Source organism: Felis catus, chromosome X, assembly GCF_018350175.1.
Source record: "Felis catus isolate Fca126 chromosome X, F.catus_Fca126_mat1.0, whole genome shotgun sequence".
In the NCBI taxonomy this organism is placed as follows: Eukaryota; Metazoa; Chordata; class Mammalia; order Carnivora; family Felidae; genus Felis; species Felis catus.
The window spans coordinates 69,744,998-69,769,171 of NC_058386.1; the positions used below are offsets into that span (position 1 = coordinate 69,744,998).

The window sequence follows — 24,174 nt, forward strand, 5'->3', positions numbered from 1 at the left end:
TATTCTAGAGTAGCTGCCTCAGTTTGTATTCTATCCAAAAGTGTAAGAGGGGTCCCCTTTGTACACATACATATGTTGTTTCTTGTGTTATTAATTTTAGCCATTGTGAACATTTTAATATATTACATATATTACACATATCACATATATGTCGTTTTAAGGGACAAACAGAAAGGAAATTGGGGAATAATTAAACCTTGCCAGGTTTCCCTGATTGCAATTCAGTACACAAATCTGCTAAATTACAAATATCATACAATGGATATTAGCAACAATTATTAACAAATTAGCACAGAATAGTTTATAAGATTAACTTTCATGAAGTTGAAATCCTGGAGAATAACAGCAAATAGAGTGTTCTGCTTAAACTCCAAAGAGACATATTCTATTAGTTAAATAACAAAAAGTAACATTTCCACAATTTGAATATGCCAGTGCTAATCTACCTTCTGTAATACAGACACTTTTGAGTGACACACTCAACTGCCAAAAAGATAGTTTTTGGCTGCAGGAATCCAGAAGTTATGTTAATTATAGCCATAATCATAATTACTTAAATTTGTGCAGTATAATATGAGGTATGTATAAGATTCAGTGGCTGAGCAAACAGGAGAGAAGCTACTTTGGGACAACTGATTAAGGTGGCAAAAATCTGTTTGTAAAAGTGGATGTGAGCCAAAATATTTCACCCTGTTTGCTAACTTATTCTAACAATTTCATTTGGCCAGAAGTGATTCATGGATGTTCCCACTTGAAAAAAACTCATAGTTTTCTATATTGCTTCTAGCTCTTCCACTCATCATCCCCTGCTTTCCTCGCTTATCATCAGTGTTTGGGTGCTTTTTGGTTGTTTGGTTTGGTTTTTCACCCCTTCCTGTGTCTACATCCTGGGAGACAAAAACCCTTTGTGTGACTTCTTCCCAAAACTTTCTCCATTTGCTTGAGATGCCATTTAATTCTGCTGTATATGGGGTTTGGTTGAAGGATCACTGATGTTCAGATACCTGGGCTCTTTTTCTAACTGCCACTAAATTATTATATAACTTAAAACATGTCTCTTCTATCGGGGCCTCAGTATTCTTATCTGTAAATGAGGGGATTAGATAAGGTTATATTTCAGATTAATGCTAGCTACATTCAGTGTTTGTTATACTTGGTTATATGGACTGCCCTGGGAAATGTTTTCCAGTTAATATAACTATTAAATAGAAATTTTGATTTTGTTCATTACTGCTTTTAGACATTTGCTTTGATAAAGCACTTTAAACATAAACATAAAAGTGCTTTAAACACATTTATGGGATCACAGCTTCAAGAACAACTGGTGCAGGAAAAGGAATATTCAAATATGATACTGAGAAGGACTAAAATAGCATGAAAGGATTATTTCAGCTTTGTTTAAAATGGGGTTCACAAACTCAAAAAGTCAAGGGATGCAGTGTTCTGGTGATTGTGTTCAAATGAAACAAGCTATTCTTTTAAATTTCATTTTGAACACCAAGTACTACTGTGGGTCCCCTTTTAAACTGGCATAATGTAAATCCAATAGCACATCAAAATAGGGTCTACTTTCAGTAATCCTAAGAGTGTAAGACTACTAGAGACCCTAATTCTAGCCTTTTCCCACCCCCAACTGTGGACCTCAGTTTTAGGGTCCATAAAGTTACATTAAGAAAAGATGGGGCACCTGGATGGCTCTGTCAGCTGGGTGCCCGACTTCGTCTCAGGTCATGATCTTGTGGTTCATGGGTTTAGGCCCTTAGTGGGCTCTGTGCTGAGAGCTCAGAGCATGGAGCCTGCTTTGGATTCTGTGTCTCCCTGTTTCTCTGCCCCTTCCCTGCTCATGCTGTGTGTGTGTGTGTCTCTCTCAAAAATAATAAACAAAAAGACTGAAAGAACCACGTGGCTGGCTTAGTTGGTGGAGCATGCAACTCTTGACCTTGGGATTATACTTGGGTGTACAGATAACTTAAAAAAATAAAATCTTAAGAGAAAAAGGAAAAAAAAAAGTGGATCTCCCATAAATGTCAGAGAGGTGCTTGACTTCACTTGTCTCAGCATTCCAGCAAATGCTTTTTATTGAGAAATCTGTGACCACTTGTTGCTTCCAGGTTAGTTTTCTTCTTTCCTCGAACTCATATTCACTCTGAGAGTGTGTGTGTGTGTGTGTGTGTGTGTGTGTGTGTGTGTGTGTGTAATCTTCTAATGAGAATCCTTACAGTAGCCAACAGATATTTGGACAGTATCTTAAGGGAAACAAACTTTCAACGGCTATTATGGGCAGTGAAAGGTGAAGACAAACTCCCTGTCAACAGGCCCCTCCCTGCACATTGTAGGCCAAGAGCTACGTCATAGAAACTCCCGGAAATGCACCAGGCTCTAGGGGCAACGCATGTGCAGTGCGGGGCAGTTGAGAACGCCCTTTTCCAGACCCAGCTGCCGGTTGGTAGCTGTGGGGATCCTCTCCCCGCGGCCTCAAGCTGACAGGGTAGGGAAAAAGGCAAGTAATAAGACTGCTTACTGTAGCCCTTGCTTGTGGCTGTAGAGGGAGGTGTTTCCTTTTCTGAAGAGCCTCCCTTCCAAAGCCCTAAATGGCGACGCGGTCTGACAGGAATGAAGGTACCTCTCCATGGGAGGTGGCTTAGGGTAACAGGGAGGAGGGGCGGGTTTAGTGTGAGGGTGACCACGCAGCCCCTGACCCCACCCCCAGGCTCATGTGGTAAGGCCTCCTTGGCCTTCAACCTCAGCTCTGAGCCTCACATTGTAGATGGAGGTCCGGATATACTAGTGGCCGATCTTTGGGTGGGGACAGGGCTGGAAAACTGTCTTATGAAAAACCAAGATGGAAAAAGGGTGTACGGGAGGGTTACATTGGCCAACTGACAACTCACTGAGAGTTGGCAGATTGGTTGATGCTCGTGAAAATCTTCAGAGACTCCTTCCCAGGAACAGCATGAGGCAGAACTAGGACAAAAATAGGAGTAGGAACAAGAGTTCAGAAAAGGTTGACTTCAACTAAACACGAAGAAAACTTCCCAAATAATTTTAGCTGTTGGCAAGCTCACGCTGCTGCCTCATCAAGCTCTGTGCCACTTCTGTGAAAGCTATCCCAACTGTCGAATTCCAACCTTTTGGTTAGATATCACCTCTATTTTTTAAAATCCCCTGAGTCGATGATTCTCCCTTTATAGTAATAATATAATAATCCATCTCAGCATTATTTATATTATTCTGTTATGGAAAAAGAAATTCACCATGCTCAGAATGGCTGATGATATAATTTAGAATTGTTTGTTTTGAATCGTATTACTCTATTGTCTGTGATATGGATAATAGGACTTCTGTGGTTGTGCGTTTAAAATACATTAGGCTTAATTAAAATGCTAACACTTAGGGGACATTTAGCGTCTAGTTTATCCCCCTACATAGTCCTATAGACCCAAGCCTTTCAACATAAAGGAATGTAATTGAAAAAAAAATTTAAAGCTAGTCAACATTTATAAAAATAGACACTGAAGTCTTGAGGAGGGAATTTTTCCACTATCTTAGCTCATTAACTTTTACTTATTTTTCATGTTTGTTTTACAAGTTTTGTTTACCTCCTTTCCTTCCCCCCCCCCTTTTTGTTTTTAAGCAAAAAACAAAAGTTTTTTAGCTGAGAGTTTTTAAACCTGAGATGAAACACCTTGGTCAATATTTTGCATAAACATCTATAGGGAATTATAAGAAGAGAAAATAGGCACTAGTCCTCTGAACTGAATTTAAATGAAGAAAGCAATGGAAGTTGGAAAGGCCAAACAAACAAAAAGAGAGGGAAAAAAAGTCATTTAGGTAGATTCAATAAATAATGTAAATGTTAAATAGCAAAAAACAAAAACAAAAACAAAAAACAAAAAAAAAAAACCCTCAAAAAACAAAAGAATAGAGAAACCACTGCACACCAAAATCCCCTTTCCTCAAAATTAGAGGACTTTAAGTGATGCTGTACAATTATATAAAACACAACCACATCTTTTAATCAATGAAATTTCCTCTGCCTGACACATTGTAAGTGCATCATTACCCATTTGTTGAATATGCTTGAAGGAAATGCAACTTTTGCCTGTTTAACCAAGTCTCTGCTGAATGCAAGAACTTCACTATATATTTCTGTCTATTAACTTTATTTATTTTTATTTTTTCAGAATAACTGAAACCTATTGGAGAGTCACTTCACCGCTGGAGGCTACGCAAATCTTCTTTCCTTTATCCACCACCCACACTGTGTACAGCCTCTCCTACCCTCACACCTCAGGTGAAGGTGAAATCAGAGAATGATCAGCAACTTGCTCGTGTTGCCAACTTCATCATGAATTTTAAGACTACAGATAATCTGACTGTAAGCATCAGGATTCTTTCAGATCTTCCTATTCCCCTAGCAGCTCTCATTTTCAGTCTGAGCTTGTCCACCAAGTATATAACCCTAATGCTTGATTGGAAGTTCTAGAGCTGTAACAAATTGGAGTTTCAAAACTATCAGGTAACCACATGTGGCTATTTAAATTTCAATCAATTAAAATTAAATAAAATTAGGAATTGTCTTCCTAAGTCTCACTAGCCACATTTTACATGCCGTATGTGGTCAGTAGCTACTATATTGAATAGTGCAGATGTAGAATATTCTAACATTGCAGGAAGTTATGTTGGAGAGTGATGCTTTATAAAGTTTGTCTGCCTCGTGTCATTTCTGAAGTTTAAAAGATATTCAGATTAAAATCCAATTTTCTTGAGGGGCAAGATAAAAGTAAACACAAATATGCTGTAGTAGTTCAAAAAGTGCTATGAAAGGCAGGGCCTGAGTTAATTGGCTGAGTGAAGAGGATGATAAAACATGGCAGCCCACTCATCTAATATGGTCCTACTTCTTTTGTCTGGGAAAGTGCTACCCATATTCAAGTTTTTTTCAGAAGTGGACTTAGCTGTGATTGTAGACCATTTGTTTAACGTGAACATCAATGATTTACATTTGTAAAGCATTTGTATATACAAGGTCATAAAATTTAGTTTAAAGATGGTAAAATGGAAGGGGAGAACAATTGATTCTTCCAGAATTATCACAATTACACAATATTACTTTTAAAATTGTCATTACTATGTCCTTTGTATCTTGGTTTCAAAAGCTGAGTAATATAGGTAAGGAAAACTGAAAGCTGCAACAAATTGGAGTTTCAAAACTACCAGGACTAATAATGGCTCACATTTCCATAATGAATGTTTTACATTTTAGAAAGTGTTCTCCTTCCCATTTGTTTTTCTTTCTATAGGTCTCACAAGACACTCCTGATGTAGGCAGGGAAGATATTATTATTTTTCTCTCGAGGTTCTTTTCTGTCTAGTTTGTCTTAACTCAGATGCCACCTGCTGCGTGAAGCTATCTCTTTTCCTTGCAGTTAAACATAAACTCCTTAGCACTTTTTCTATATAGTACTTGTCTTAATGCTGTTCATGTGCTTTTTATCTTTCTTAATAGATTCACAATTTTTGTTTGACAGAAGTTGTATCAGGTTTATATTTGGTTTTTATTTTTTGGCCTTTTCAATTTTATCTCATTGACGTAAAATTTACATAACAAAATTAACAGTTTTAAAGTGTGCAATTCAGAGGTATTTAATATATTCACTATGTTGTACAACCATCACTTTTATCTAGTTCCAAAACATTTTCGTCACCCCAAAAAGGAGCCTTGTACCCATTAAACAGTTTCTCTTCCCTATCTCTCCCCGGCTTCTAGCAACCACTAATCTTTCTGTGTCTATGTATTTACCTATACTGAATTTTTCATCTAAGTGGAATCAGACAATATGCAACCTTATGTATCTGGCTTCTCTCACTTAGCATAATGTTTTCAATGTTCATCCACATTGTATCATGTATCAGTACTTCATTCGGATTTATATTTGAGGTTTTGTATTTTACTAAAGAGGTGTTCAATACATATTAATTAGTTAATTGATGGTGGATTATTTTATCCCAAACTCCACACCTGACAGCATATGCTAATATAATGTAGTCTGTATGAACAGATAATGCCTGAACCTGATTAAGTTCTGTTATTTCATTCTTAGCTACTTGGATTATCTAAGCCTTAAATATTAACCACCAGAGGATTTGCTCTATTTATCCATCCTGAGACATGGCACAATCATTTAATCTTTTTCAACAAGATCCTACTGTGACATCCTCTCCTACTGAAGTTCGTGTGTGGATAGAAGGTAAGATGTTTTGAAGTATCTTAACTCTGCACATCACTTCTCATCTTTTGCAGGCTCAGCTGACAAGATTTCACATATTATTTTACAGAAAATGCTTTAATATTAAAGACTTGAACCTTAAATCTGTAATTTCAAGTTCTTAACATTGTTTTAATAAACACATCCCAAGAATAATTTCCTTGCCTTGATTAATATCTTTTTTGTATGAATATTGGAATTAATGTATTATTTTTACTTAACATATTAATGTGTGGTTATATGTGAATATTAGAAGCAACCAAATATTGTAAAATAATGACATTAAACAGTAAAACACACTACTTAAAAGATATGATTTACATTCTTCTATTGGAATGAGCCATTGCTGACTGAAGAGGATGGATTGTATAAAGGAATAGATGCAATGAAAGGAAGAGTGAAATGCAATTAATTTAAATAATTTTATTAATTATAATTTATTACATTTAATATATAGTTTACATTTGAAAGCAAAGGCTATGCCTGCTTCTATCACTTACTGTTTGCATTAATAGTTCCTAAAATAATAATATATCCAATGATTTAAGAGGTGGGAAAGATCCAAAGTGTTCTTTATTATCAGCTGTCTTTATTAGCATCATGCTAAGGAGCACTTTAGGAAAGATTGGCGATGTTTACCACTTTTAATTACATAAACTCTTCTAAAGATGATACTATGAAGCTTTGCTCTATTGCAGTGTTTTCTTTATGTATAGCTGGTTTAGCATATTCTGTTGTGTTAAGTATAATGGATTAGACACTACATAGATGAAAATAATATATTATCATTACAGAATTATAGTATCTTTTTAAAGTTTTATTTCCCCATCCATAAAATTCAGTGCAGTAAGATTTCCCTCCCAATACATTGAATTCATACAGTTTTATAGCATGATATATGTGAAAATTTATTATAATTTAAATTGTGTGAATAAAATTACTTTAATTCAGAGGAATTTCAAGTGAAAAATAAACTCCAAGTTTTCTTGAATCATGCTTTAATCCTAACTTTTATAATTTTTAACATCAGGAAACTTAAATATTCTTTCATCACCCTCATTAACTTAGGGAATAAAGTATTGGTTCCTGCCTTTGGAAGGAAATTCCAAGTTTTCTTAGCTGCATTGTTATTTTTTTCTGAGTAATTGATTTTAAACTTCAGGCCTTTGCATTTGCAAAGGTAGCATTATTTTCAGTAGCATTTGCAAACTACTGAAAATAATACTAATGCAAGAAGAAATGTCTTCTTTCCCCTGTGATTCCGTAATATTTCCTTTGCTTTTCAAAGCATTTTGTGCCTATCACTGTATTTGTGTGTGTGTGTGTGTTTCATCTTTTCACTATCAAATTGAAAATAGTTTAAAGGCAAAGTGTAATATTTTACTTATCTTTGTATCTCTGACAACACTCAGCACAATACCTTGCAAAGAGTAGGTACTTAGCAAATATTTTTATTATTGACAAAATAATGACTTTAATATTCCAGTTCTCATTTTTTCCTATAAAATTGGCCTAATGCCCAAAAACTTTCAGGTTGCCACTCTTAGTTAACTTTTGTTTGGTGATATTGGCATATTCTTAAAACAATAATTATAAAAGAAAGTAATTTCAAATAAGCAGGCTATGAATTATAGATACCAGACCTCAATACCTTATTGGTATCCTAGCTTGGATTTGGTCTTTGATTAGTGGTAAGTTACAAAATTACTTTAAAAAAACAGTTTCTGTTATATGGGCAGAAAATCAAGGATGATTATAACAATTTGACTTACTGGAGACCTTTTCACACAGTTAATTTAGAGGGAAAAACCTAGAGCAGTCTAGCACTATTAAAACTGAGAATGCCAGAGGGTTTTTGTATTTTTTGAGTAAATACCCAATAATGTAATTACTGTTCAATTTTTAATGTTTTGAGGAACCCCCATACTATTTTCCAGAGTGGCTGCACCATTTTGCATTCGCACAAACAGTGCAAGAGGTTTCCTTTTTCTCTACATCCTTGCTAATACTTGTTTTCTGTGTTGTTGATTTCAGCCATCCTGACTGGTGTGAGGTGATATCTCATTGTAGTTTTGATTTGTATTTCCTTCATGATGAGTGATGTTGAGCATCTTTTCATATGTCTGTTAGCAACATTTTTATAGATATGTTTTCTGAGGCAAGAGAAATTAAAGCAAAAATAAACTATTGGGATGACATCAAATAAAAGTCTTATGTACAGGGAAGGAAACAATCAACAAAACTAAAAGACAACCTACTGAATGGGAGAAGATATTTGCAAATGACATGTCCAATGAAACATTAGTATCCAAAATATATGATTTGTTTTTAAGTAAAATAATTTTCTGGATTTTAGTACAGATAGAAAATGTGATTTAAATTTGACAGTTGGAGCATTTGAATCTATTGAAAGAACATAAGCTGAGTTTGGATCTCTAACTTCTAGGCTTGATTGTACCATTAAACCCCATTGTGACTATAAACAAGCCACTGGGACATTAGGATTTCTAAAGTTTTTTTTTTTAATTGGTTTTCTTTCTTTCTTTCTTTCTTTCTTTCTTTCTTTCTTTCTTTCTTTCTTTCTCTTTCCTTCCTTCTCAAACTGGCAACACACATATGTATGTCGGAGAGGTATATTGCAATGAAAAATAATAATCAATAATAACAAGATTTGGAGAAGGTTAAGTACAAAATAAATGTGAGAAGTATTTTATCATTGTTCTACTTATGTTTATCCAACTATCAATTACACTATTGTTATTGTTATGCTAGTGTTACACTGTCAGAAGCACCAACATATTGTTACTATTTATGGACTCTTGGATCTTACAGGTTTAGAAGGTTGTTAGATCTATCTATATGTGGATTTTAATAGCAAAGCCAGGTATATCTCAACTTAGAAAACATTGACTAGGGGATAATTTTCATTAAGAATACATTTGTTTGTCTGGAAAAGATGAATTAAGGTAGAGAGCTTGCAAAATTAGTAAATTAGGAAAGATCATAATGGGCCATAAGGGCCTCTCCCTTCATTGATGATGTACATGCATATTGTCAAAATCATAAGCTATACAGGGTGTATTTGATAGGGGGATCATTCTGCTATAGTGACTATGACAATAGTGAGTTTATTATTCTGAAAGATACCTGTGAATGAGCAGAGGGCTCATATAAGTTGAGAATGGTAGGTATTAAAACATCAAGAAAGAGACAAAGTAATTGTTATAGCTTATTCCCTGAAATAATAAAAATACATATATAGATTTTGGAAGAGGTTGAGTACAAATCACCAGTTATGAAATCTGATGCAGTAACAAGAGAGAAAATTTTTATTTGTGGGTAAAATTCTTTCAAGTGATTCTTAGATTACATTTCAGAAATAACTGGCTGTGCTGTCTTTATCTCACATGTGAAGCTAGTATTGAGTAGTAGGATAGTGATAGACACCCGGGGGAAAAAAAAGATGTCACCCTTCCTTGTCTCTATCATTATTCAAGCTCTGGGTATGGAGATTTGGTCCTGATAATTAATACTGAGTTGGGATGACTACAACTGCTATTTAGAGACCACCTATACCAGATTTACCATAGTAAGTTATTTACATTCAAACTGTAAGTTAGGCACTTGGGGAGCTGCTTTAACTTTCAGAGTTCCAAATGCTATTGCTGGGTATGTTGATGTAATTGTTTTATTTAACAGTCTGTTACAGATCCCAGCAACCTATGCTATTGCACAGAAGATGATTTCTTAAACATTTAAGTGTCACAAATCCTAATACCTTTGAAAATCTGATGAAAACCTAGACTCTCTCCTTTAAAATTTACATATATGCTCTTTTTTGCATATCATGACAATCAGTTTATACACCCAGTATTCCAGGCCAAGGAATGCTTTCACTAGGTAATGAATCATTAATGTGTGATAAGCAGATCTTTCTTCCCATTTCTTCTCAACCTTTTCCCATACTTCTAAGCTTATTGCTCAGATTTAGAGCACCTAAACAGTCTCTCCTAACTGAAAAGTTAAAGTTGGATAGTATACATAAAGCAAAAGAAGCATGGAGACATAAAGACTAGGAACAGATTCCTGTCATGAAGAACAGTCACTTCCCTTATTGGTTGCCAGAGTTATCAAGTGGGTAAGAACCACCCATATGTTTATATATCTGTAGTATTTTTACAGTATTAATATCTACCACAGTTTGAAATAATTTGTGTAACTGTTGTTGTTTCTATCAATTTCTTTTTGCCTGCTTGTAGGCTTTTTGCTTTTTCCCTGAGTGGTTGATGGAAAAGTGACCATATATACAGTAATTTCTCAGTATCTGTTTTAGTTTTCTTCCAAAGCAGATCTTCTTAACATCATCAAAGACTGCATTTCTTCACCAAAAAACACGGCATTGTAAGACTTCTGTGCTTTCTTCAATCCCCACCATGCCCTTAACAATCCTGAGCTGAGCTTTTTCACAAAACCAAAGTGATCTATATTTATTTCTGGTAATGGTCTATGGGTATGAGGACTGAAAATATCTGAATATACGGTATATAAATTGAATAGTGAGTCCCTATTGAAAAGAATAATATTTATTTGTAGAATCCAATCTTTCCCCTCAGTCAGAATGGAAACTAAAGGTCTCAGTTGTTTTTTTTTTAATATATTTTACATTTTAGGGCAATTTTAGGTTTATAGAAAAATAGAGCAGAAAATGTAGAGCATTCTCATATATTCCCTGTTCCCCCATATGCACAGTCTCCCCCACCATCAACATTCCAAGCCACAGTGATGCATTTGTTACAATTGATCTAGCTACATTGACACATCATTAACACCCAAAGTGATAATTTACATTAGGGTTCACTCTTGGTATTGTACGTACTGTGGGTTTTGACAAATGTATGGCATGTACCTACATCGTAGTATCATATAAAATAGCGCCCCCAAAAGTCTCTGCACTCTGTTTATTCATTCACTTTTTCACCTGAAGGGAAGGAAAAATTCTTCCTCTACCCTTCCACTGAATTGAATTAAATTTACATAAGACAGGTTAACAGGAATAAAAAAAAATGGAAAGTTTTGTTACTTGTGCAAAGAGATGCAATATTGAAATTGAGACCTAAAGAAATGACCAAGGCAGGTAGTTCTTATACTCTTTAGACAAAGAGACAATAAACTTGTGAGGAATTGACAGGATAAAGGAAACAGATGTTTTGGAACTTTAATCCCTAAGGCATTCCAAGTATTTGGGCTGAGGTACTAGGTTAGTTAAAAAGGAACACAGTTTGTTCCTGTAGCTTTCTCAGCTATAGAGCTACTATCTCTGATAATAAGAATGTCTTCTTACTTCTTAGTACAGCCAGAGTACTTTTCATATGAGAGATTTATTTCCTGCTTTTGTGGGACAGGGGAGGGTCTGAGTGTCCTTGCACTGGCTGTTAAGTAACTTTTATTTTAAATAATACATATGTCAAAGTGGCACATTTTGAGGTGGCCTGCCCTTGGCCCCTACACAACCTAACCATTGGTAACTACTTATCTTTTTACTGTCTCCATAGATTCACCTTTTCCAACATGTCTTGTAGTTGGAATCATACACTATGTAACCTTTTCAGATTAGTTTCTTTCACTTAGTTACATGCTTTTTAAGGATGTTGCATGTCTTTTCATGGTTTGATAGGTCATTTTTTTTATTAGTTTCAATATTTAGGCTTATTTTTTTTCCAGAATGAGGTTAAGTAACAATTTAAATAATTATCAGGTTGTATAAATTAACATCCATTCAGATAAGACATTGCTGCTTAAAATTGGCTATATTTTGTAAGTAATAAATATATTTTATGTTTAAGCTAACAGGCACCATCTTGAGAGCAGAAAAAGGTTTTTTTTAGCCAATAAATAAATTACATTCAAGAAAACAAGATGTTTATATATAAAATATGATATTATGATATATCCTTAAATGGTTTTCTTCACATAGCACCCAAACTTCCCAAATGTCTAGATAATATCTCCCAAAATATAACTCATAACTTAAGTCATAAAAATAAAGGCCAAGAAAAATCAATTTAAGACAAAAATTTACATTCCCACCTCATATGTGGAACTTGAGAAAGTTAACAGAAGACCATTGGGGAAGAGAAGGGGAAAAAATAAGTTCAAACAGAGAGGGATGCAAACCATAAGAGATTCTTAAATACAGAGAACAAACTGAGGTTATGGGGGGGAGGGGAAAATGGGTGATGGGTATTGAGGAGGGCACTTGTTGGGATGAGCACTGGGTTTTGTATGTAAGCGATGAATCACAGGAATCTACCCCCAAAGCCAAGAGCACACTGTATACACTGTGTTAGCTAACTTGACAATAAATTATATTTTTAAAAAGACAAAAATTTACAGTTTATATTCTTAATTCTCCATTCAATAAAATATCAATGGCAAATTTATTGAAAGTAAATTAACTGTATATATGCAATTTGTTAGTGCTGAAAATCTGAAATATATATTTTTAAAACTCTCTTTATCTAAGGTCTTAAAATATTGCATCTCTGGTGGCAAACCCGATAACCATCAAGCATTTTATTTCCCTAGTTTTCATTCTTTCACTCCCACCTCTACCCCTTTATCCTTTAACACCCATTATTTTTGTTTGTTTGTTTTTGGTAAATATACTTATATCCCAACACAAAACACTGACAATACTCCTTGATAAACAAGGAAATCCCAGAACAGTCCAAGCCTACAGCTTTGCTCCCAAAATGTGGCACAGGCTAAAGGACAGGGAAAAGAAAACAAGCAATGACCCTTATTGATGCAATTAGAATTCTCCTGAGAATCCACAACTGTTTGAAAATTTGTTGATGTAATCCTGAAGAAAGTTTCAACACATTTTGCATAAAAATATCAGAGAGTAAGTCTTTTAAAAAAATTATTTATTTTTGAGAGAGAGAGAGACAGAGCACGAGTGGGAGAGTGGCAGAGAGCGAGGGAGATACAGAATCTTAAGCAGGCTCCAGGCTCTGAGCTGTCAGTACAGAGCCCAATGCAGAGCTCGGATGCAGAAACTGCAAGATCATGACCTGAGCTGAAGTCAGACGCTTAACCTACTGAGCCATCCGGGCGCCCCAGAGAGTAAGTCTTTGATAATTTTCTATGTATTTCTGCCAAAGCAATGGAAAACACAAAAGTCTTTTCATCAGAGAGGTTAGCATGTATATCAATTACCTTTTCCTGTTTCTCTCTTCCTCATGCTTTTTTGTTTTGTTTAGTTTTGTTTTTTGTTTTTCTTATGTGTTTTTGTTTTGTTTTTGCCAGGTGCAGTTTTGGGTCTTCCTCTTCCTTGTCTGATATGATCTGAATGGTTGTTACTTGAGACCTCTTTCTGTTTTCTAAGTCTTTATTTACTGTAGAATTTATCTTCTCTCACCTAACTCTCTCTTTTCACCTTATCTTGGCCTCATGCTTGTTTTCTGCAGAAGGTGGTGATTTTTCTGTGTCTTTTGCATTTAAAAGCTTTCTGCTAATATGTACCACAGAGACATGATTTACATGCAACAGGAATCTGTTGGTCACACTCTGGGCACGATTTGGTGGCCATCTTAACTTTTTTTACTTGAGTTGCAGACATGCTCCTCTCGCAGCAGCAACAGTGGCTGATAGTTCATTTCTTTTTACTGCTGGATAATAATTCATTGTCTGAATGCCCTAAAGTTTATTCATTCATCTATTGAAAAACAACTTGATTGCTACCAATTTTTAGCAATTGGGAATAAAGATGTTATAAACATTTGTGTGCACGTTTTTGTGTGGATGTGTTTTCAACTACTTTGAGTAAATACCAAGGAATGTGATTGCTAGGATCTTATGGTAAAATATGTTTAATTTTGTAAGAAACTGTCAAACTGTCTTCCAAAGTGCCTGTATCATTTTGCAATCTAATCAGAAATGGTGAGAGCTCCTGTTGCTTCACATCCTCATATTTATTGTTGTAGCTTTTAAATATTTTATTTAAATTCCAGTTAGTTAACACATAGTTTAATATTTGTTTCAGGTGCACAATTTAGGGATTCAACACTTATAAACAACACCTGGTGCTCACTGCAAGTGCACTCCTTAATCCCCATCATCTGTTTGACCCATCTGCCCCCAACATACCTACCCTCTGGTAACCATCAGTTTGTTGTCTGTAGTTAAGGGTCTGTTTCTTGGTTTGCTTCTAACTCTTGTTTCCCCCTCCCTTTACTCGTTTGTTTGTTTCTTAAATTCTACCTATGAGTGAAATCATAATGTATTTGTCTTTCTTTGAATGACTTATTTCACTTAGCATAATACTGTATAGCTCCACCCATGTCATTGCAAATAGCAAGGGTACATTCTTTTTTATGTCTAAGTAATATTCTATTGCATGTGTATACATATACACACACACCACGTCTTCTTTATCCATTCATCAATCAATGGACATTTGGGCTATTTCCAAAATGTGGCTATTGTATATAATGCTGCTGTAAACATTGGGGTGCATGTATCCCCTTGAATTAGTATTTTTATATTCTTTGGATAAACAGTAATGAAATTGCTGGATTGTAGGATAGTTCCATTTTTAACATTTTGAATAACCTAGATACTGTTTTTCACTTTCCTACACCATACACAAAAATAGATTAAAAATGCATTAAAGACCTAAATGTGAGACAAGAAACCATTCAAATCCTAGAGGAAGAGGCAGTGCCCTCTTTGTCATTGGCTGTAGCAACCTCATATCAGATATGTCTTCTGAGGCAAGGGAAACAAAAAAAATAAAGTATTGGGAATTCATTAAAATTAAAAGCTTCTGCACAGTGAAGGAAGCAATCAATAAAACTAAAAGGCAACATACAGAATGGGAGAAGATATTCGCAAATGACCTAAGAAAGGGTTAGAACTCCAAGTATATAAAGCACTTATAAAATGCAACACCCTAAAAATGAGCAATCCAATTAAAATATGGGCTAAAGAGGGGCACCTGGGTGGCTCAGTTGGTTAAGCATCCGACTTCGACTCAGGTAATAATCTCGTGGTTCCTGAGTTGGAGCTTCACATCATACTCTGTGCTGACAGCTCAGAGACTGGAGCCTGCTTCGGATTCTGTGTCTCCCTCTCTCTCTGTCCCTCCCATGCTCATGTTCTATCTTTCTCAAAAATAAATAAACATTAAATAAAAAAAATTGGCAGAACACATGAATAGAAATTTTTTCCAAAGAAGACTACAGATAGCCAACAGATACATGAAAAGATGCTCAGCATCACATGTTTGTTCTTATCAGTGGTTTGATTTGGAACATTCTGATAGGTGTGTAGTGGTATCTCAAAGGTGTTTTCATTTACAGTTCCCTAATGTTTTTGAAAAGACTATTCTTTCTCCATTTTATTGCTTTTGCTCCTTTGACCAGTTAACTATATTTATGTGGGTCTGTTTCTGGGCTATTCTGTTCTATTGATCTATTTGTTGTTGTTGTTGTTGTTGTTGTTTCACCAATTTCACTCTATCATGATTACTGCAATTTTATAGTAAGTGTTTAAGTCAGTGTCAGTCTGTCAACTTTTTCCCCTATGATATTGTGTTGGCTATTCTGGATCTTTTATCATTCCATATAAACTTTAGAATTTGTTGATATCCACAAAATAACTTGCTGAAATTTTGATTGGGATTATATCAAATCTATATATGTCAATTTGGGAAGAACTGATATCTTGACAATATTGAATCTTCCTGTCTCTAAACATGGAATATCTCTTTATGTATTTAGTCCTTTGATTTTGTTGATCAGAATGTTGTAGTTTTCCTCATATAGATCTTTTATATATTTTGTTAGATTTATACCTAAGTATTTAATTTATTGAAGTGCTAATATAAATGGTACTGTGTTTTTAATTTCAAATTCCATTTGTCCATTGATGGTATACAGGAAATTAATTGATTTTTGTGTATTAACCTTGTATCCTTCAACCTTGCTACAATTGTTTGTTAGTTCCAGTTTTCTTTTACAGATTTTGTTATATCTATACCTATTTAATTTTTTGGAGTCCTTAATATAAATGACATTGTATTTTAAATTTCAGATTCCACTTGTTAATTTCTGGTATATAGGAAAGTGGTTGACCTTTGTATAGTACCTTGTATCCTGCAAACTTGTTAGAATCATTTATTACTAGTTCTTTTTTTCCAATTCTTTTGGGTTTTCTGTATAAACAGCATGTCATCTGTGAACAGAGTTTTATTTCTTTCTTCCCAATCTGTGTATTTTTTATTTCCTTTTTTTCTCTTATTGCATTGTCTAAGACTTCCACCTTGATGTTGAAAGGAGTGAGATGAAGGGACATCCTTGTCATATTCCTGATCTTAGGGGAAAAGCTTAGAGTTTCTCACCACTAAGTGAGGTGTTAGCTATATAGCTTTTTGGTAGCTATATAGCTTTATCAAGTTGAGGAAGTTCCTCTTTATTCATAGTTTGCTCAGAGTTGTATTATGAATTGGTGTTGGATTTTGTCTAATGCTTTTTCTGCATCTTTTGATACAATTGTATGCTTTTTTTTCTTTAGACTGTTGATAATATGGGTAACATTCATTGATTTTCAAATATTATACCACTAGCCTTGCATACCTGGGATGAATTCCCTTTATCATGGTGTATATTTATTTTTATACATTATTTGATTCAGTTGGTTAATATTTTGCTGAAGATTTTTGCATCTATGTTCATGAGAGATAACTTGTCTGTTATTTTATTTTGGTGCTTTGTCTGGCTTTGGTATTAGGCAATTCTGGCCTCATAGAATGAGTAGGGAGTATTTCCACTACTTTTATATTCTGGAAGAGATTGTAGAGAATTTGTGTAATTTTTTCCTCAAATAATTTGGCAGTATTCACCAGTGAACCCATTTGGAACTGATGCTTTCTGTTTCGGAAAGTCATTAATTATTGATTCAATTTCTTTAATAAATATAAGCCTATTTACATAGTCTACTGTTGTATGAATTTTGGCAGATTGTGTCTCTCAGGGATTTGGTCCATTTTACCTAGTTTATCAACTTTGTGTACATAAAATTGTTCATAGTATTGCTTTATTATGCTTTTAGTGGTAGTGGGATCTATAATGATGTCCCCTCCTTCATTTCTGATATTAATAATTGAGTTTTTTTTTAGTTAGCTTGTGTAGATGCTTACCAATTTTATTAATGTTTTCAAAGAACCAGTTTTATTAATGTTTTGGTTTTGTTGATTTTCTCTATTGATTTCTTATTTTTAAATCATAATTTATGCTCTAGTTTTTATTAATTCATTTTTTCTGCTTACCTTGGATTAACTTTTACTTTTCTTTATCTAGTTTCCTAACATGGAAATTTAGATTATTTAGTTTAGAATTTATTTTTTTAATGTACACATTCAATGCTCTAAATTTTTCTCTAAACACTGCTTTCACTATATCTCACAAATATTTATTTATGTTTTATTGTTTATTTATTTATTTTTGAGAGAGAGAGTGCACATGCATGCACAGGGGGAGGGGCAGAAAGATAGAGAGGCAGAGAATCTGAAGCAGATTCCACGCTGTCAGCACAGAGCCTGATGTGGGGCTTGATCTCAGGAACCATGAGATTATGATCAAGAGTTGATCTGAAATCAAGAGTATGACTTATGTGGATCCTGAGAAACTTAACAGGAACCCATGGGTGAGGGGGAGGAAAAAAGAAAAAAAAAGAGGTTAGAGTGGGAGACAGCCAAAGCATAAGAGACTGTTAAAAACTGAGAACAAACTGAGGGTTGATGGGGGGTGGGAGGGAGGAGAGGGTGGGTGATGGGTATTGAGGAGGGCACCTTTTGAGATGAGCACTGGGTGTTGTATGGAAACCAATTTGACAATAAATTTCATATATTAAAAAAAAAAGAGTATGATCTGAAATCAAGAGTTGGACGCTTAACCTACTGAGCCACACAACTGCCCCATTTCACAAATATTTATAAGGTGTATTTTCACTTTCATTTATTTCAAGATAATTTTTAAATGCATCTGGAGATTTCTCTTTTGATCCATGCATTAGAAGTATGCTGTTTAATCTCTAAAATTTTTGAATTTTCCATATATCTTTCAGTTATTGATTCCTAATTTAAGTCCACTGTTGCTTGACAGCAGACATTGTATAACCTTTATTCTTTTAAATGTTTTAAGGTGTATTTGATGATCCCAAATATGGTCTACATCTGGTAAATGCTAAATGAGAGATTTATAAGAATGTGTATTCTGCTACATTTGAATGCAGTAGTCTGTAGATGTCAATTATATCCAGATGATTGATGGTGCTGTTGGTGATTGTTGGTGCTCACTAATTTTATGAGGACTCAAATACTCCATTTCAGATAAATGTATGTTGAAGTCTCCAAATATACTATTGGATTTGTCTATTTATTCTTGTATTAGATCAGTTTTTGCCACATGTATTTTGATGCTGTAGTATTAGGCCCATAATCATTAACGATTGTTATGTCCTTTCGCAGAACTGACCTTTGTATTATTACGTTATTCTGCTCTGTCTGAAATTAATATAGTTATTCCAGCTTTATTTTGATTACTGTAAATACAGTATATCTTTCTCCATCCTTTTACTTTTATTCTATATGTTTCTGTATATTTAAGTGTATTTCTTATAGACAACATAATGTTGGATCATGTTTTTTCGTTTGTTCTGACAATGCCTTTTAATTGTTGTATTTAGACCATTGAAATTTAAAGCTAATTATTGGTATAGTTTGATTAATATCTCCTGTATTTGTTACTCATCTCTATTTATTACCCTTGTTTTTTTAAATTTGTATTGTCCATTGTGTTTCTACCTTTGTGATTTTAACTAAGAATTTTGTATGATTTTATTTTCTCTTCTTAGCTTATCAATTATACTTTAATTTTTTATAGTTGCTTTAAGTTTTGAAATATATATTTATAATTAATCCAAGTCCACCTTCTTTTTTTATGATATCAAAATTTTAATTTATTTTTAATTGTATTTTTTAAAAATTAGTTAGCATATAGTGCAACAATGATTTCATGAGTAGATTCCTTAATGTCCCTTACCTATTTAGATCATCTCCCCTCCCACAATCCCTCCAGTAACCTTCTGTTTATTCTCCATATTTAAGAGTCTCTTATGTTTTTCCCTCTCCCTGTTTTTATAATATTTTTGTTTCCCTTCCCTTATGTTCATCTGTTTTGTCTCTTAAAGTCCTCATATGAATGAAGTCATAAGATATTTGGCTTTCTCTGACTAATTTTGCTTAGCATAATACCCTTCAGTTCCAACCATGTAGTTGCAAATGGCAAGATTTCATGCTTTTTGATTTCCAAGTAATACTCCATTGTATGTATGTGTATATATATATGTATATATATATGTATATATATATGTATATAGGTATATATGTATACATATATATATATATGTATATATATATATATATATATATATATATATGTATATATATATACACCACTTCTTCTTTATCCATTCATCCATCGATGGACATTTGGGCTCTTTACATACTTTGGCTATTGATAGTGCTGCTATAAACATAGGGGTGCATATGTCCCTTCGAAACAGCACACCTGTATCCCTTGGATAAATACCTAGTACTGCAATTGCTAGGTCATAGGGTAGTGCTATTTTTAACTTTTTGAGGAACTTCCATACTGTTTTCCAGAGTGGCTGTACCAGTTTGCATTCCTACCAGCAATGCAAAATAGATCCTCTTTCTCCGCATCCTCACCAATATCTGTTGTTGCCTGAGTTGTTAATGTTAGCCATTCTGACAGGTGTAAGGTGGTGTCTCATTGTGGTTTGATTTGTATTTCCCTAATGATGACTGATTTTGAGCATTTTTCATGTGTCTGTTGCCCATCTGGATGTCTTCTTTGGAGAAGTGTCTACTCATGTCTTTTGCCCATTACTTCTTGTATTATTTGGTTTTTGGGTGTTGAGTTTGATAAGTTATTTACAGATTTTTTAAATATTAAATTTATTGTCAAATTGGTTTCCATAAAACATGCAGTGCTCATCCCAACAAGTGCCATCCTCAAGAAACATCACCCATCCTCCTCTCCCTCCCACCACTATCAACCCTCAGTTTGTTCTCAGTTTTCAACAGTCTCTTATGGTTTAGCTGCCTCCCTCTCTAACGTTTTTTTCTCCTTCCCCTCCCCCATAGTCTTCTGTTACATTTCTCAGGATCCACATAAGAGTGAAAACATATGGTATCTGTCTTTCTCTGTATGACTTATTTCACTTAGCATAACACTCCCCAGTTCCATCCACGTTGCTACAAAAAGCCATATTTCATTCTCTCTCATTGCCAAGCAGTATTCCACTGTTTATATAAACCACAATTTCTTTATCCATTATTCTGGCGATGCACATTTAGGTTCTTTCCATAATTTGGTTATTGTTGAGAGTGCTGCTATAAACATTGGGGTACAAGTGCCCCTATGCATCAGCACTCCTGTATCCCTTGGGTAAATCCTAGCAGTGCTATTGCTGGGTCATAGGGTAGATCTATTTTTAACTTTTTGAGGAACCTCCACACTGTTTTCCAGAGCAGCTGCACCAGTTTGCATTCCCAGCAGCAGTGCAAGAGGGTTCCCATTTCTTGACATCCTCTCCAGCATCTATAGTCTCCTGATTTGTTCACTTTAGCCACTCTGACTGGCGTGATGTGGTATGTGTGTGTGGCTTTGATTTGTATTCCCCTGATGAGCTACATTGAGCATCTTTTCATGTGCATGTTGGCCATCTAGATGTCTTCTTTAGAGAAGTGTCTATTCATGTTTTCTGCCCATTTCTTCACTGGATTATTCGTTTTTTTGGGTGTGGAATTTGGTGAGCTCTTTATAGATTTTGGATAATAGCCCTTTGTCCAATATGTCATTTGCAAATATCTTTTCCTATTCTGTTGGTTGCCTTTTAGTTTTGTTTGATTGTTTCCTTTGCAGTGCAGAAGCTTTTAATCTTCATGAGGTCCCAATAGTTCATTTTTTCTTTATTTCCCTTGACTTTGGGGATGTGTCAAGTAAGAAATTGCTGCAGCTGAGGTCAGAGAGGTTTTTTCCTGCTTTTTCTTCTAGGGTTTTGATGGTTTCCTGTCTCACATTCAGGTCCTTTATCCATTTTGAGTTTATTTTGGTGAATGGTGTAAGAAAGTGGTCTAGTTTCATTCTTCTGCATGTTGCTGTCCAGTTCTCCCAGCACCATTTGTTAAAGAGACTGTCTTTCTTCCATGGGATATTCATTCTTGCTTTGTCAGAGATTAGTTGGTCATATTTTGTGGGTCCAACTGTGGAGTCTCTATTCTATTCCATTGGTCTATGTGTCTGTTTTTGTGCCAATACCATGCTGTCTTGATGATTACAGCTTTGTATAGAGGCTAAAGTCTGGGATTGTGATGCCTCCCGCTTTGGTCTTCTTCAATATTACTTTGGCTATTCGGAGTCTTTTGTGGTTCCATACAAATTTTAGGATTGCTTGTTCTAGCTTCGAGGAGAAGGCTGGTTGAATTTTGATTGGGATTGCATTGAATGTGTAGATAGCTTTCGGTATTATTTATTTCGGTATATATTTATTCTTCCAGTCCATGAGCATGGAATGATTTTCCATTTCTTTATATCTGCTTCAATTTCCTTCATAAGCTTTCTATAGTTTTCAGCATACAGATGTTTTACATCTTTGGTTAGGTTGATTCCTAGGTATTTTATGCTTCTTGGTGCAATTGTGAATGGGATCAGTTTCTTTATTTGTCTCTCTGTTGCTTCATTATTAGTGTATAAGAATGCAACTGATTTCTGTCCATTGATTTTATATCCTGCGACTTTGCTGAATTCATGTATCAGTTCTAGCAGACTTTTGGTAGAGTCTATTGGGTTTTCCGTGTATAATATCATGTCATCTGCAAAAAGTGAAAGCTTGACTTCATCTCTGCCAATTTTGATGCCTTTGATTTCGTTTGGTTGTCTGATCGCTGATGCTCACACTAGGGTAGTATTGACATTTTAATAACATTTATGCTTCCAATCCATGAGCACAGAATGTTTTTCCCTTTCTTTATATCTTCTTCAATTTCCTTCATAAGCTTTCTATAGTTTTCAGCATACAGATCTTTGACATCGTTGGTTAGGTTTAATCTAGGTATTTTATGATTCTTAGGCAGTTGTGAATGGGATCAGTTTCATTATTTGTCTTTCTGTTGCCTCATTATTTGTGTATAAGAATACAACTGATATGTGTACATTGATTTTGTATCCTGCAACTTTGTTGAATTAGTGTGTCAGTTCTAGCAGACTTTTGGTGGAGTCTTCCAGGTTTTCCGTGTATAATATCATGTCACCTGCAAAAAGTGAAAGCTTGACTTCACCTTTGCCAATTTCGATGCCTTTGGTTTCCTTTTGTTGTCTGATTGCTGATGCCAGAACTTCCAACTCTGTGTTAAACAACAGCGGTGAGAGTGGGCATCCCTGTCATGTTCCTGATCTCAGGGGAAAAGCTCTCATTTTTTCCCCATTGAGGATGATATTAGCTGTGGGCTTTTATAAATGGTTTTTGTGATGTTTAACTATGTTCCTTCTATCCTGACGTTTTTGAGGGTTTTTATTAAGAAAGCATGCTGAATTTTTCAAATGCATTTTCTGCATTGATTGACAGGATCATATGGTTCTGTTCTTTTGTTTTATTAATGTGATGTATCACATTGATTGATTTGCAAATGTTGAACCAGCCCTGCAGCCCAGTAATGAATCCCACTTGATCATGGGGAATAATTCTTTTTATATGCTGTTGAATTTGATTTACTAGTATCTTGTTGAGAATTTTTGCATCCAGATTCATCAGGGATATTGGCCTGTAGTTGTCTTTTTTGCTGGGTCTCTGTCTGGTTTATGAATCAAAGTAATGCTGGCTTCATAGAATGCGTCTGGAAGTTTTGCTTCCCTTTCTATTATTTGCAACAGCTTCGGAAGGATAGGTATTATCTCTGCTTTAAATGTCTGGTAGAATTCCCCAGGGAAGCCATCTGGTCCTGGACTCTTATTTGTTGGGAGATTTTTGATAACTGATTCAATTTTTTGCCAGTTATGGATCTGTTAAAGTTTTCTATTTTTTCCTGTTTGAGTTTTGGAAGTGTGTGGATGTTTAGGAATTTGTCCATTTCTTCCAGGTTGTCCATTTTGTTGGCATATAATTTTTCATATTATTCCATGATAATTGCTTGCATGTCTGAGGGATTTGGTGTAATAACTCCATTTTCATTCATGATTTTATCTATTTGGGTCATCTCCCTTTTCTTTTTGAGAAGCCTGGCTGGAGGTTTATCAATTTTGTTTATTTTTTCAAAATACCAACTCTTGGTTTCATTGATCTGCTCTATAGTTTTTTAGATTGTGTACTGTTTATTTCTGCTCTGATCTTTATAATTTCTCTTCTTCTGCTGGGTTTGGGGTTTCTTTGCTGTTCTGCTTCTATTTCCTTTAGGTGTGCTGTTAGATTATGTACTTGGGATTTTTCTTGTTTCTTGAGATAGGCCTTGATTGCAATGTATTTTCATCTTAGGACTGCCTTCGCTGCATCCCAAAGCGTTTGCATTGTTGTCTTTTCATTTTCATTTTTTCCATATATTTTTTTGTTTGTTTGTTTTTTAAATTTTTTTATGTTTATTTATTTCTGAGACAGAGAGAGACAGAGCATGAGTGGGGGAAGGGCAGAGAGAGAGGGAGACACAGAATCAGAAGTAGGCTCCAAGCTCTGAGCTGTCAGCACAGAGCCTGACACGGGGCTCGAACTCACAAACCGTGAGATCATGACCTGAGCCAAAGTCGGTCGCTCAACCGACTGAGCCACC

The 24,174-nt window shown here is 34.8% G+C and overlaps 1 protein-coding gene and 1 pseudogene across 3 annotated transcripts in view; one reads left to right on the top strand and one right to left on the bottom strand.

The window, feature by feature from the left end:
- The first annotated feature begins 2,383 nt into the window (after window positions 1-2,383).
- LOC109496332 overlaps window positions 2,384-24,174 on the top strand; it is a 389,020-nt gene continuing 367,229 nt past the window's right edge. For 2 of the 3 annotated variants that reach the window (XM_045050955.1, XM_045050956.1), the window contains exons 1-3: window positions 2,384-2,488; window positions 4,185-4,378; window positions 6,105-6,251. In XM_045050955.1, coding sequence (XP_044906890.1) covers window positions 6,173-6,251 — 79 coding nt within the window. In that variant the 5' untranslated portion in view covers window positions 2,384-2,488; window positions 4,185-4,378; window positions 6,105-6,172. Of the gene's footprint in view, window positions 2,620-4,184; window positions 4,379-6,104; window positions 6,252-24,174 lie in introns of all 3 variants that reach the window. The other variant, XM_023249271.2, reaches the window with a different exon arrangement.
- Window positions 13,081-13,890, bottom strand: LOC111558769 (annotated as a pseudogene).